At 38.8% G+C, this 14,571-nt stretch overlaps 1 protein-coding gene across 3 annotated transcripts in view; it reads right to left on the bottom strand.

Annotated features, from left to right (window-relative positions):
• Positions 1-714: 714 nt before the first annotated feature.
• The window catches only part of ADGRB3 (adhesion G protein-coupled receptor B3), a 732,417-nt gene continuing 718,560 nt past the window's right edge, over positions 715-14,571 (bottom strand). For 2 of the 3 annotated variants that reach the window (XM_047760017.1, XM_047760000.1), the window contains exons 30-31: positions 8,432-8,536; positions 840-1,519 (exon numbers count right to left, since the gene is read on the bottom strand). In XM_047760017.1, the coding sequence (XP_047615973.1) occupies positions 1,331-1,519; positions 8,432-8,536 (294 nt within the window). In that variant the 3' untranslated portion in view covers positions 840-1,330. Of the gene's footprint in view, positions 1,520-8,431; positions 8,537-14,571 lie in introns of all 3 variants that reach the window. The other variant, XM_047760010.1, reaches the window with a different exon arrangement.

The following is a 14,571-nucleotide window of genomic DNA, read 5'->3' as shown; positions in this document are numbered from 1 at the left end:
CTTCCCTGAAAAGCACAATCTCATCATCCACTTGAAAGGATGAGGAATCACAGAAATCCTCCCCCACTCCCATCCCGGGTTTTCTCCAGGGCCACCGTGCAGGTGTGGGGGACATCATGGTGTCACTCTTAACACCAGACAGGACACCAGGGGCCGTTCTGCAGTCGGCTCACCTCAGACTTCGAATCACAGATGAATCATCCCCCGAATACATTCACTCCCCCTTTCCTTCTGTTAGAGAACATACAGATATGATTTTTAAAAAATCCCAACAGGTTCATTTTCCCATACGCTATGAAGAACAGCAGTACAAGTAGTTTCTCTTGTGAAACATGCAGTGAACTTCATTACTTATAATAAACATTTTCCCTGTATTATTTTTTTTGTATGGTAACTTACTGTTTTCTACTAGTTGTCTTTTCACCACAAGATAGAAAAAAAACATAATATTTATGTAAGAGTATGATGGCAGCAGATTTCTGACAAGCCCCATTTACATGGTACATTGTTCCAAAGGGTGTTTGAGTAGAAAATACAGAAGCGCTGTACAAACCTACTATTACATTTGAGAAATCATTAGCCTCAAAGGAGTAATAACAGTATACTATTAAAACCATGAATACATTTTCAGTATCTGTAATGAAAAAAAAACTTTATAAATATGTAAATTTCTGTTCAACAAATCCAAAATAAAATGCACTAAAAAAACTGATATGTAGACAAAAGTTTATTTACACCATACAACATTTTAAATATTTTATACACAGCTGCAGCAGAGAAAGCTACTCAGAGCTTTCTAGAGAAAACTGCAATAATAAAGATGTGAAATATATTATTCATATAAAAGTGAGATTATTACTTTATTGCATTTAAAGCAATGAAGAATGTAGCTCAACAAACATTCATTTAATGACAAAAACTTTGCTTTTATATTATAAAGTAAAAAGTGTAGTAATGGCCAAACAGACTGTTATAAACTTTAAAAACTGCATAAATATATACATTGTGCTTCATGGTGAAGTTTTTTGAAAACTAAACCATATGAAGCGGTTACAACATGAATCGTTGCTTGAGGTTTATCTATAAAGATTACCTTACAAATCCATTCCACGGGTACTTACAACACAGGGTGGTCAGAACTGTACACCTGGGCCTCTCTCCACTAGCCTGACTAGTGACAAGTTACCAAGCAAACACCACTGACATTTGGCACGTGGAGGTGCTGACAGAGCAAAGTCACTGTCCGGATGGAAATGTCAGGCTTCCCAAGTCCAAGTCTTAAGTGTCAGTGCAATAAATTTTGTCTTCACCTCAGTCCATTTCGATTTTGTTAAACTTCTGTTTGAAAGTCACCCTCTTGCAGGTCCAGAGGTAAATTCAGACATTTCTCCCACTCCGCTGGCCTCAGTTCCAAAGCATCCTTTGCCTCTGTATCTAAGACATTGATTGTGGTGTAATGTTGGTATTCACTGGGGTTTTTGAAAGTGTCCCATGGATTCTTGTTTGGTGCTGGGTTTTCCTGTTGAGAAGAGAGGAGGAGAGAGTCATTTATCTGATGACTAAGATTGCAGTTGCTGAAATTTTCAGGAAGAGAGTATGTTCGTAAACTTAATCCAGTGTATGTGGTTTAGCGATGATTCGAAATTGTGGCCAGCTGCAGGAAATGGTTTTTGATTTCAGTTTTCCTTCATTGAACAAATTGACGAACCCCTTCTTTGAATTACCCTAAAATTTTCCAGCAATTGAAGTGAATAGCAGGCAAGGTAGATGATACTTTGTTCTGGGCATCAGGTGAAGTGCTAGAATGGCTATATATTCAGGTAGGAAGGAGCATTAAGTTACCCTTAAGATTAAATGTAGAAAACTTAAGCATTTTGGCAAAACCTTTGGTGGGACAAAAAAAAAAGAGGATATTTAATAGGGCATGTTATGTAGTAATAAAAACCCTAATCCAAACTAGCCATATTTCATAAAATGAAATTTTAGTTCATTATCTTTGCTTCGTTTTCCTTCAGGAAATTATCATTTTTACATATGAAAAGGCTGCTATATTCCCTTATGTATTCTCTCTCTCTTTTTTTTTTCTTGCTGTATATTCCCCACAATTGTCTATATACTTGGGTAGCAAACTAGTAAAGATCATTTCAAAGAGCACAGCTTTTGGAAAACATATTCAGCAATGGAAAGGTTTTTAAAAAATGTCTACAAGCCATGATTCCCTAAGTTTTATAGTCCACACCCTCTGATGACCTAATATTTAAGATCTGCCTAATTATGACTCCCTCGGACCTCCCATGTTGTAGGTGCTCGATAAATATATGAGCAGACATCATATAACTTGATATTTTGCTAAAACTTGGCAATAAATCACTTCATTTTAAAGAAGTTAAAAATATTTCTGTAAAATAATGGGCTTTGAATGGGATACACTAAGATGAATAACATCGAAGAAGAAGGAAGTTGTAACTGAAATCTCCTTAGGAAAAAAATTAACTAAGGCACTAAACCAATTATGGTTGTTGAATGTGTCCTTTCCCCCCTTACATTCTAGACTTCAACTGACTATAATCAATAAGCAGGGGAAACATAAAACAGGTACTCAAATAATTATTTGTGTTTCATTCAATACATTAAGAAATTATTCTTCAGCATGGATGGGCATAAAGACCACTTATGGAAATACTTATAACTAGAAATTATTAAAATTCTCAATACATTAGGTGTCTGCAGCACTTATTACCCTTAATCACAGGGACATATAAGGAAAAAACAACTAATAGTAAAGATTTAATAAAAAGTTAATCTTTAGAATATGTGCTGGGGATTAACCTTGATTTAGTCTAACATCCCAAAGTCTCATGAAAGGAACGATAGCCTTGTAACTCTCCCTTTCTCTCTCTCCTGCTAATTTCTCCCCCTCTTCTTCCTGCTTCCTTTCAACACATGTTTATTTATCAGCTGCTCTGTTCTGGGCATCATATTAGGCACTAGGGATAATAAGGTGATAAATCAAAAATGGAAAAAGCACATGGTCCACCAGGGAGCATTGGATTTAAAGCCTAATATACATGCATGTCCAAATTCTAGTCGCTTCGGTGACCTTGAACAATTTCCTCCATTTCTCTGAACCTCAACTTGAATCTCTGTGAGACAGAGATATGCTTTGTACTTTGAGTCAACGGAGCTGGCTAAGGGTGAGATGTATACCTACTTGGTGGGGCTGCCAAAAAAAAAAACAAAAAAAACAGAGAGACCTTACATGGTGACTGATTTTAATGCATGCTCACTATACAGGAATCATACTTACTATAGAGGTGTTTATAGTTAAATGGAGGTATAAACTATGTAATTCTGTCTACATCTACAATCCAAGAAAATGCTGTGGGAGTTTGGGGGAGCATAAAGATCAGGTTTCCTTTTGTGGAAAGTACAGAAACCTTTCAGAGAAAAGCTACTTTAGCGATGGCCTAGAAAAATGGGCTTTGATATTGCAGACATATGTGTGGTTGGAGGTCCAATGACTGGAAAGGCATGTGGACTAAGAAGCACAAATTCAGGGAGCATGGAGATGGGGCAACTCAAACCAGTCATTTTATTTTAGTTGGAGTGAAAGAGTCAATTTATTTTAGTTGGAGTGAAAGAGTATGAGGCAGAAACAAGCAAAGGTGAACTGAAAGAGAGATCATAAGGGGCTTTGTATGCCAGGCTACTCAGTTTGGAATTTATTTTGAACTTATTGAAGAATGGTTGGATGCTTAGCGGCATGACGAAAAACCATCAGTCATCCATGGAAAGGTTCACTGGTGTAAATTCTGCTGAATCAAGGCATGGACTGAATTTGTCCATATTGGATGAGGGCTGTGTTTCAATAGAGCTTTCTGGGATTCCTTAGTTTGACAGCAAGTTGAATTAGATCAATCCTAAAATTATTCAAGATGTGTAAGGTGTTAGTTCACTTACTTTCAGAAGAAGGGTTCCATTACTTTTGGGGCAAGCATGATTTTCCTTTAATATTTTAAAGATCAAGCACCAAGGATCCATGAACTAAAGAGACTAATTTTTAAACTTTGTCAGGATATCTGGATTCTAATTTCAAAGAGTATTATTGCCAGTACGTGACTGATTGAATTTCTGAGAGGTTCTATTAGTGGGTAATACATTTGCTAATGAGGTTGGCTTTCTCGTTCTGCTCCTCTGACATCCCACGGTACTTCCTGCTGAGCTGCTGTGCTCACCACTGTCCACAAATGTGGGCACGCCCTTTAGCCAGAGGTGTCCTTAGTGGTGAAGAACCACCACACCCAGCAATCAGGGTGGGAACAGAACCTGCAGGGAGTGAGAAGGCCAGAAATGGGAGGGGGCGAGTGCCCACAAGCCACCCACCTCCCTCTGTGCTTCCAGGTGACAGACTCTCTGTGTGAAGAATGTAACATGTGCAATGGTTCAAGGAACGCTCAACCATGGAATATCCCATGGGGATCACTATATCCAATAGGGAGAGCCACATGGGCCTGGGAAGTTTTCAATGGAGGCCTAACTCTTGATATAAAATTCCATCAGAGTTAGTGTAAGTTCCTGAACTGATGCAGCTGTTTTACATTTGTTGTTTGTTTTTTCTTTTATGGCTGAACCGGGGGCTCATAGAAGTTCCCAGGCCAGGGATTGAATCCGAGCCCCAGCTGAGGCAATGTGGGATCCTTTCAATCCACTACGCCTTCTGAGATTGAACCCACTCTTCCACAGCAACCCTCACCCCTGCAATCAGGTTCTTAACCCACTGAGCCAGGTGGGAACTCCTGTTTTTCAAGGTCAGGTACAGAACGGAGGAGATGTACCTAAACTGAAGCATATGTGATAAAAGCCTAATAAATTATCCACTCAGTATAAGCCAACATGCATGAGGCTTCCAAAAATGCTAATTTGGTCTTAGGCTGTATGATTAGAACTAGAATATTAGCTAAATATGAGAATTCAGAGTTGCAGGAATCATGGCTGGTCTGCCTGAGTGTTTCCTGGGGTTCCGGGCATTGGGGAGGAGGGCAGAGCAGCAGACTAGCTGTGGGAAAAGTCCCACCCCCATCCTTTTCTGTTTTCTTCCCTTTTTCTTTCCTTCCCTCCCTCTCTTGTTTCTTTCTTCTTCTAACCTGCCAATCCTGGGGGCAAAGTGAAAGAGAATATATATGCTTATTCTACATTTTAAAAGATGGAGAATTTGGAGCTGCTCCTTGGGGGGGAGAGATCTTGATGGAGAAGACACACAGTGAGAGTGCTCTTAAGGATGCCTATTCCTTGTAGGTGATTCAAGTGCTGTCCTGCCTGGAAGCAGGGAGATGGACTAAATGGTCTTTTGGTTTCCCTTTGGTTCCCCCAATTCTACATAATTACCATCATTTGCAGTCCTAGGCAGGTGTTGTGAGTTAGTAGCCAGAAAAAAAAAAAAAAAAGGAAAAAGACTTTGAGGTTTTTGTTTTGAAAATGTCTTCCTCCACCCAATTATGCACTGTTTCATCAGTGATGTGCCACTATGAATTATATGACTGAATTAAGGATAATGAACCCCCTCACATGTTCCTTATTAATCAAAACTGAATAAGGATTTTTTTCCTCTGTTCTCATGTATTTAGGACAATAGTGAAGCAGCAATGACAACTAGCCTCCACACTCCCAACCTCCCAAATGATAAATATTTATAAATCTTTTCTAGAAAAGGCATGCTGCTGCAGAGATGTGGTGTAATTAGTAGGCTATTTCAGTTGTCAGGAAACTGAGATACAGATATTTGGGCCATTAATGATTTAATACCCAGACCATACAAGGGGAAATTACAATCATATTATAGCGTCAGCCAGCTGTATCTGTTGCATAAGCCTTTCAGATTTGTAAACATAACTTTCTCCTTTTTTTATAATAAAAAACGAAATGAAGTTTCTTCAATTTATTTCTATGTTATCTTTCAACATTTCAAAACGAGCAGCTAATGCATTTAGGTCTAATCTCAATGATGTGATTTACATTTTCTTGCTAACTAAAAACCGACAACTTCATATCTGGGGGAGAAGATGAGAAAGAACCACTCACTGCATATAAGTATCTTCTGTGTACCTAGCATTGTGCTGATGATTCCACATGATGCATGATTCCTGCTCTATGGAGGAAAATTGATATATGCACACTATTTAGAGATCAGTGAAGAGTTAAAGGGTATAGTGTTTCTTATAACCTTCATTTAACAAATGCAGATTAAACTTTTAGATATGCAGGAAATCAAGAGTGGCCATTTACTGGCAACTTACCATGCAGGACCAACATTATACTTAGTACTGAGAGGAATATAAGAAAAAAACACAGATACCTTCTTGCTCTTGATAAGCTAATGGTACTAATCAGGAAGCCAAGGCTGACTCATCTACATGTGAAAGTCTCAGTAGTGTTAACAGGTGACCAAACACCTTAGAGTGGTTTGTATTTCAGAAAGCCCAAGGCTGTGAGGGGGAGGTCTGGCCAAGTGCTGCAGAAGTGTGAGGCAAAGAAGGGCCATGCTTGGAGTGAAGGCAATGGGGTCAGATGGCTGTCCCAGTGCCAGCTCTCATAGCCTCTCAGAGGCCCTACCTGCTTTGGAAAGTGTAAGGACCAAAGGAAGCATATTATCAATTACTCTTTTCTATGCTCAATTTAGAAGCAGAAAATTGAGGTTCACAAACCTGAGTTGGTAACTTGCTCAAGATCAGGTATTTTCTTTTTTTTTTTTGTCTTTGTCTTTCTAGGGCTGCACCTGTGGCATATGGAGGTTCCCAGGCTAGGGGTCTAATGGGAGCTGTAGCTGCTGGCCTACACCAGAGCCACAGCAACACCAGATCCAAGCCACGTCTGCGACCTACACCACAGCTCACGGCAACTCTGGATCCTAAACCCACTGAGCAAGGCCAGGGATCGAATCCGCAACCTCATGGTTCCTAGTCAGATTCGTTAACCACTGAGCCACGATGGGAACTCCAAGATCAGGTAGTTTCTGATTGAACTTTCTACCACAGATCTGGGGTTTATATCCCACTAAAGTCATCATAAATTGAAAAATACCTAGGTCAAAAATGCATTTAACACCTAACCTACTGACTGCCATAGCTTACCTAGCCTACCTTAAAGGTGCTCAGAACATTTATATTACCTGATTGTTAGGCAAAATCATCTAACACAAAGCCTATTTTATAATGTGTTGAATATCTCATGTAATTTATTGAATGCTGTACTGAGAGTGAAAAACAGTGGTTTTAAGTGTATCCGTTGTTTATGTTCATGATTGTGGGGCCGCCTGGGAGCTGTGATCACTGCCATTGCCCAGGCTCATACTTTGCTATCCCAGAAAAAGATCAAGATTCAAAATTCAAAGTATGACTTCTACTGAATACATATTGTTTTTGCACCATCATAAAATTGAAATATCTTGTCAAACCATCAAACTGATTTCTGGACCCAGGCTCCCAGTGCTCTCACAAATAATTATGTAGCCTTCTCTGGGGTTCTGATTGTGCCATGCATGTATAATTGCAAAATATTTTATTTGATTAATTCCTATGCTAAGCTTTTAGTAATGGAAATGAATGAAGAAAATGGTCACAAGCAACAAAGCCCCGAGTGCTAAAGTGTATCCTAAAACACTGGGAGACCAAACCTACCACTCAACTCTTTCTTTCTCTCAATGGATAGATAGCTAGACAAATATAGATATTATCTATGTGCTATATACATTATATATTTATATTATCTAATATATATTACATTTTATGACCTTAAAATGCCATGCATTCAAATGAAAATATTTAGTCAACTATTTAGAAATTTGAATTAGCAGACTTTTTTTTTTTTGTCTTTTTGCTATTTCTTTGGGCCGCTCCCGCGGCATATGGAGGTTCCCAGGCTAGGGGTTGAATCGGAGCTGTAGCCACCGGCCTACGCCAGAGCCACAGGGGCCTACGCGGGATCCGAGCCACATCTGCAACCTACACCACAGCTCACGGCAACGCCGGATCGTTAACCAACTGAGCAAGGGCAGGGACCGAACCCGCAACCTCATGGTTCCTAGTCGGATTCGTTAACCACTGCACCACGACGGGAACTCCTGAATTAGCAGACTTTTAACTCTGGTGATAAAAGGGCTAAGAGAATCCAACACATTTTTGCTATATATAACTAATTCCAATTTAACCTTATAATTAAGAACATTTGAAATATGACTAAAAAGCTTAAAGATTCTACAGTCCTTATTTGCTTCTTAGTACATACATTCTGAAGCACTTTTGGGGGTTGTTGTTTTTCTATGTATGCCATTGTTGTGTTCCCAAGACAACGGGGAGCTCCCCGAGGGCAGGAGTGACAGCTGACACAACACATCATTATCACAGCCTCAGACACTGAGGAAGCAAAGCAGACTCACCAGACTGCTTGTATTTGGTATGTCCCGAAATCTGTCCAAAGTTTGAAATTTCTGATTGAGTTCCTGAAACAGTTCCATATGCCTCTTCCTTGTATGCATGACCTTCTGCAAAAGAGAATGAGATAGGTCTCATTTCTAAGCTGACTTATATATTAAGAGATGTAATATTTTGCTACACTAATAAAGGAAATCAGTTTTGCAGGAACTAGGAGGTCCCAAAAGATGCCACAAATGCAAACGAGTTGTACCAAATCCTTGTCTTGTAGTCAGCACTTCTGGAACATGAAGGATCGGCTTTTTCTTCCACGTACAAGATTACAAAAAATAGTTTTCTCTTGTGGGTGCATTAAAAATGTAGCCATCATTCCTGTGTAAGATTTTCATCATTCAAAGTTAAAGCTGTCTTACAAAAATGGTTACAATATAAAAAAAATGTTTAAAATTTTTGACTTGTAAAGCAGCCGAGTCTCTCAATGTTTGTCATGGGAAATATTATTTTTTAATGTTTTATTTCTAGAAATACCAAAATCCTAGCTGGCTGTACTAAAGGGGAGCAAAATCCCAGGTCCTGCCATTTAAGGCTGACTCAATGCACTAAAGTGCCTGAAATTTAATGTGAGATCTAAAAATCTTAACTTTCCATGTGAATAATGACTAAGCGTCAAAGAAGGAAAACCTGGCTCCATAGCTTTCATAAATTTGCTTACAAAATGGTATAGAATCTTAACAATTAGAATTCAGAGCATAAATTGTGTAGTTGATGAATTTCTAAGACCAGAGATATAGATACGTTAATATTCTTTATCCTGGTTACATCTTTTCTTGCAAACTCATCACAACTCAACAAATAAGTCAAATAAAAATGACCTTGGGGTAGGTGTCATGGGTGGAGTCTTTTACTATCACAGGGCATTTAAAACAGCACTGAGTTAGATAATAAATCCCTTGTTATTTACAAATATTATTTTAAGGGAAAAAAACCTTCCTCAATTGTGATTTTTAAAAGTTGAAAATATCAAAGTTTTGGTGGTTCTCCAAGATTGTGCCTTCATATTTATATAAGATTTTATAGTCTTTTTAAGCACATGCTTCATAACTCAGTATTTGTTCATGTGGAATGCATAACTATACTACGGTCCTGCCTAAGCTATGATTTGAACAATTGGTCTATTGTTTTAATTACCAAATATTTTTAAAAGTAAGGATTTGCTTTGAAAAAGAAATATATCTTTGGAGGAAGATCTATAATGCTTAATTTTCTTCTAAAAAAGACACTTGCATAGAACACTTTATCTCCTTGAGAACAAAAAAAAAAAAAGGGAAAAGAGAAACGCAAATGGCATCTTTAACTTATTTTAAAAATCCTTATTCAGAGTTCCCACTGTGGCTCAGCAGGTTAAGAACCCAACATAGTGTTCCTGAGGATGTGGGTTTGATCCCTGGCCTTGCTCAGTGCTTTAAGGATCTAGCATTGCTGCAAGCTGTGGAGTAGATTGAAGATGCAACTCAGATCTGGCGTTGCTGTGTCTGTGGCGTAGGCTGGCAGATGCAGCTCCAATTCGACCTCTAACCTGAGAACTTCCACATGCCACAGAGGCAGCCATAAAAAGAGGGGAAAAAAAGCCTTATTCTCTCTTTTGCCAAATTTAATTTCCTATATTTAATGACATGGAATTCAGGCAATACTTTGTCTAGCTAATTCTTCTATTTTCACTAGCCTACTTTTATAAGAGAGAAGTATAAAGTCTTGCTGAAGACTTAAAGGCAGATTATTTCCATCTTGGCTTCTCTTAGCTCTAGGAGTTTGCTGTTGACGAGTCAGGTCGGGAGGGTAGGAATGTGGCACCATCCCCTTGTGTCAGGAACATGAAACACAGTACGTGGCTAAAGAGTGCTTAACTTCCCATCAGTTTGGAGGAGAGTACAAGAAACAGATTTGCAGGATTCACTGAGAAACACTAGGCAAACATAACTTGAGGAGTGATAGCTGATGGAGACTGATGAGAGGGAGGATTTGCATAAGCAACACAAAGGAAGACTTTTGAGGATCAAGTAGCTGGCAAACAAAGTAGTGCTTGGTATCCTTGGGGAGGCAAATATTCCCCCGGCAGCACTAGGTCCTAAGACACTGATTAAAATATGGATTTGTGTCACAAGGACATTTTTGTGAAAAAATTACAGTTGTCAGAATATCGACTCTGGGTCTAACTTACTGATACTGTTTTTCATGATAATGAATCTTACCACACAGTTACTTTGTGCTGGGTTGCAGTAGCAGTGATGTCATACTACTGACATTTCTCTAAAGATAATTTCATTCTGTCAGTTAATACATATTCATGAACATCACATATTGAGCTAGGCGCTGGGGTAACAACGTGCACAAAATCTGGTGGAGTTCCTGCCCTTTTATTGCTTGAGGTATAATGGAAGACATAGGCATTAATCACATAGTAACTCAAATACAAGTCAAATTCTACTGTGATAAGGAAATAAGTGGTGTCGTTATGGGAGTAGGTGATAAGGAAATTTGCTGAGATAAATCCAAGTGAGGCAGATTTCCAATTCATTGCATATTCATATTTAAGTTGCAAATTCTCAAATCATTTATCTCTGCATCCTGTTTGTTCTCTTTCTTCCATTTCATAAAATGTAGAGAATTCCTAGTCCAATTTTTAATCTTATGCCCAAATCCCATTTCCTCAAGGAGAACATTACTTTCCAAAGAAAAGGACTCATTCTCTTCTACTATAGTTGATATTATTGGAATAGCTCGCCCGCTCTAAGGTGGCTGTGTGATGAGTTTGTCTGGGTCGTCTCTACTTCTCTTTCATCTCATGAGAGGATCTTGACTTTACATTGGGGAAATGTCAGTCAAGGTCCTTACCGTCCCCTGCCAAGAAGTGAATTTTTCCATATCCTTCCAACAAAGTTTTATTTTGTCTGTTGGCCAAAGTCACTCTCTCTCTCGTAACCAAATATCTCTAATGGATAAAGTATACTTAACAAAACAAAAAGTGTCAAAACAAATCCCACGGAAATGAGGATCCATTAACTGACTAGAGTTTTAGGTTGCATTCTGTTTGAATGGGCAGCACCTGATTCTGAACTGGGTGGATTTTATTTTGAGGACTTGGATTGTTGACATTCTCAGGAAAAAAAAATATACACACACATACATACATATATATGGGACATCAATGCTATATAACCAAAAGGGCAATCTGCAATGTCCTCCATAAGTTCATGAAAAGCTACACTGAACAAGAAAAGAAAGCTCAAGGACCCTGAAATACATTTAAAAACAAATGGAAAATTTAGATGCTGAAATCGTGGGTCCTTCCTACAAGGAAATATTAATTGCAAATACATTCTCATGCCAAATAATCATTGTAGTTTGAAATTGCCTCCTTGGCACAGTCAGAAATCACCATAGCAATGATGGCCTGCTGGTTTTGAGAGGAGTACCATATTAGGGCCGCCAATGGAACGCTCATGTTTCTGTCACGGGCTTAGTTTGAGCTTCCATGCATGATTCCTTCTTGTCCTCAGACTCAATTATATATTTCACCTTTTTTAGTGGGGCAGGTTCCATTGACAAGAAAGCCAGCATCACAGTGAGTATTGGAGGGTTCTAACCCAGCTTTGTTCTGAGGTAAAAACTTAGCTGTAGTTTTAGTTTTCACAAGTAATAAAGGTTTCTGCTTATTTATTTACTTGCCTAAATAATTATTTTTTGAAGCAGCCATGCCTTTGATAATTTTAATCACCTAATTAGAAGTTTTCATGCTTATAAATCTTTCTGGTCCATTTTGATGGCTATTTTTAGAATTTGGATTTTTTTTTTTTTTTTACTGACTTTAGGGTTTATCTGCTTATCTTTTTCTTTCTTTTGTGACTTAAACATGCTGTATCTCAAAGAAATTGACTTCTGTGTCAAAAGTGTAATTCATGTGAATTTTCTATTTAAACAATCAAATATATTCTAATAGGAAATACATATAAAATCCAGATTCCTTCAGTTATAATGCCTACCAATTATTACAGGCATATTTTGCAATAAAGATAAATGGTGGGTAATGTTCCCTTCCACTCCAGTTATTATCACTCAGCCTTTTTGAAGGTACGTTGAAGCCCTATCCTGAGAGGACCAGGAACCTACCTACCTGTGCAAAAATAGTGCATCCTAATTTCTTATTTTATAGGACTCTTATCTTTCATTTTGTATATGTGTAACTCAAGGAAGGCAGACTTTGCAGCCTTTTAATTGTTGAAATTAGAGAAAAAAATGATAAGTTGTAAAGCTCTTGCATGAAATTTCACGTGTTTTATAAAAACTAGGATGTAAATTAACTTCACGTCTTTTTTTTCTTTTCTTTGCCCTTTTAGGGCCACACCCGCAACATATGGAGGTTCCCAGGCTAAGGGTTGAATAGCAGCTTTAGCTGCTGGCCTATGCCACAGCCACAGCAACACCAGATCCTAGCTACATCTGCAACCTACACCACAGCCCACCGAAAACGCCAGATCTTTAACCCACTGAGTGAGGGATTGAACCCACAACCTCATGGTTCCTAGTCAGATTTGTTTTCGCTGCACCACAGTGGGAACTCCTAACTTCATGTCTTGAGCACCTACTATATCCCAGGCAACCTCCTCAATTAAATACTTGGGACATGTTGAATCTTTTGGCTCTAGGTCTGGATAAACTTGGATTTAGATACAGTTCCTTGGCTTTTGAGTTGTTGTCCAATTTTCCTCTAGCCACATTTTAGCAGTCAGGATAAGCTTGCAAGGTTGTTTTGAAGATTTTAAAAAAAGGCTATAAATTACTTATCACAAGAGCACACAGATACGAGCCACTTAAGAATGGTAGCTGTTATTATTTTTCCTAATCCTCACAATAACACTGGGAGGTAGTGGTCATTATTGCACTTGACTGATTAGGAGACTTAGGTGGAGAGATTGCATGAAGAAAGCTCCCAGCTCATACAGGTGGCCAGAGGCTGGAACATTCTGAACTCAAGTTGGTTCTCTGCATGCTGTTGTCTTAGATGGATCCTGCAGTCTCAGGGGGCATCCTTTATCAGAGTATTCAAGTTTGTGATTATGTCACCTCAGGATTCAGATAGAAAAGGAGATGAAACAATATAGGGTGAATGAGGGGCTTTCTGAGAAAGCCCATAACTTCTGTGGCTATTGGGCATCCTAGAATAGTCTCATGGTACTAAAATTCTGGTTTGAATGGCTGGTCTCCATATCGTGTCTCGTTGGCAGTGACTTTGTATCCCTGACACCTAGCTGGTATTTGGCATTCAGCTGGTGCTCAATAAATGTGTAAGAATAAATGAGATGTCACAGACATATAGGCCAGTGAGGTGCCTGCAACAGGGAAGGCCATCATACATCTTGCCTCCTCTCCTTCTAGTCAAGACATCTTCTCACTGGAAAGAAGACTCATTTTACTGGCCCCACACAGGAACCCTGCCTCTCTTTTCAGCTCCTCTTGTTTTCTATTTCCCATACAAGTGACTTATAAAGGGTGGGTTGGAAACAAACCATTTGAAGCTTTTCTCTTCCAAATTCAGAAATGTGAATCATAGAGTTGGGATATCTTTAAATCTGAATTACAGATAAGATGGGCATTACTATACATAAACTTCTATAAACTGAAAGACACTGTTGGGAGATTCCCCACCTTTTTCTGACTATAAACTTTAGATGAAGGGACTGGGAAATAATATGCTGATAGGAATTAGAAACCACTTGGCCTGAATTACCTTTTCTAGCCTTGGGAGTTTATGCATCTCTCCTGCCATTGTCCATATTTACTAGTATAAAACTAGGGTTATCTTTCTTCTTCTTACTGTTCTGCATAGGTGTCTTCAATCCAGAGTGGGCTGTTGAACACCAGTCTGAAGTGATGTTAAAACTCATGTTAAGGCCCTCACACCAGTCAGAATGGCCATCATTAATAAGTCCACAAATAACACGTGCTGGAGGGGGTGTGGAGAAAAGGGAACCCTCCTGCACTGTTGGTGGGAATATAAACTGGTACAGCTACTATGGAGAACAGTCTGGAGATACCTTAGAAATCTATACATAGAACTTCCATATGACCCCGCAATCCCACTTTTGGG

This window comes from Phacochoerus africanus, chromosome 2, assembly GCF_016906955.1.
Source record: "Phacochoerus africanus isolate WHEZ1 chromosome 2, ROS_Pafr_v1, whole genome shotgun sequence".
Lineage (NCBI taxonomy): Eukaryota > Metazoa > Chordata > Mammalia > Artiodactyla > Suidae > Phacochoerus > Phacochoerus africanus.
The sequence above is the reverse complement of the archived record's forward strand: the minus strand, read 5'-3'. Positions and strand labels throughout refer to the sequence as shown.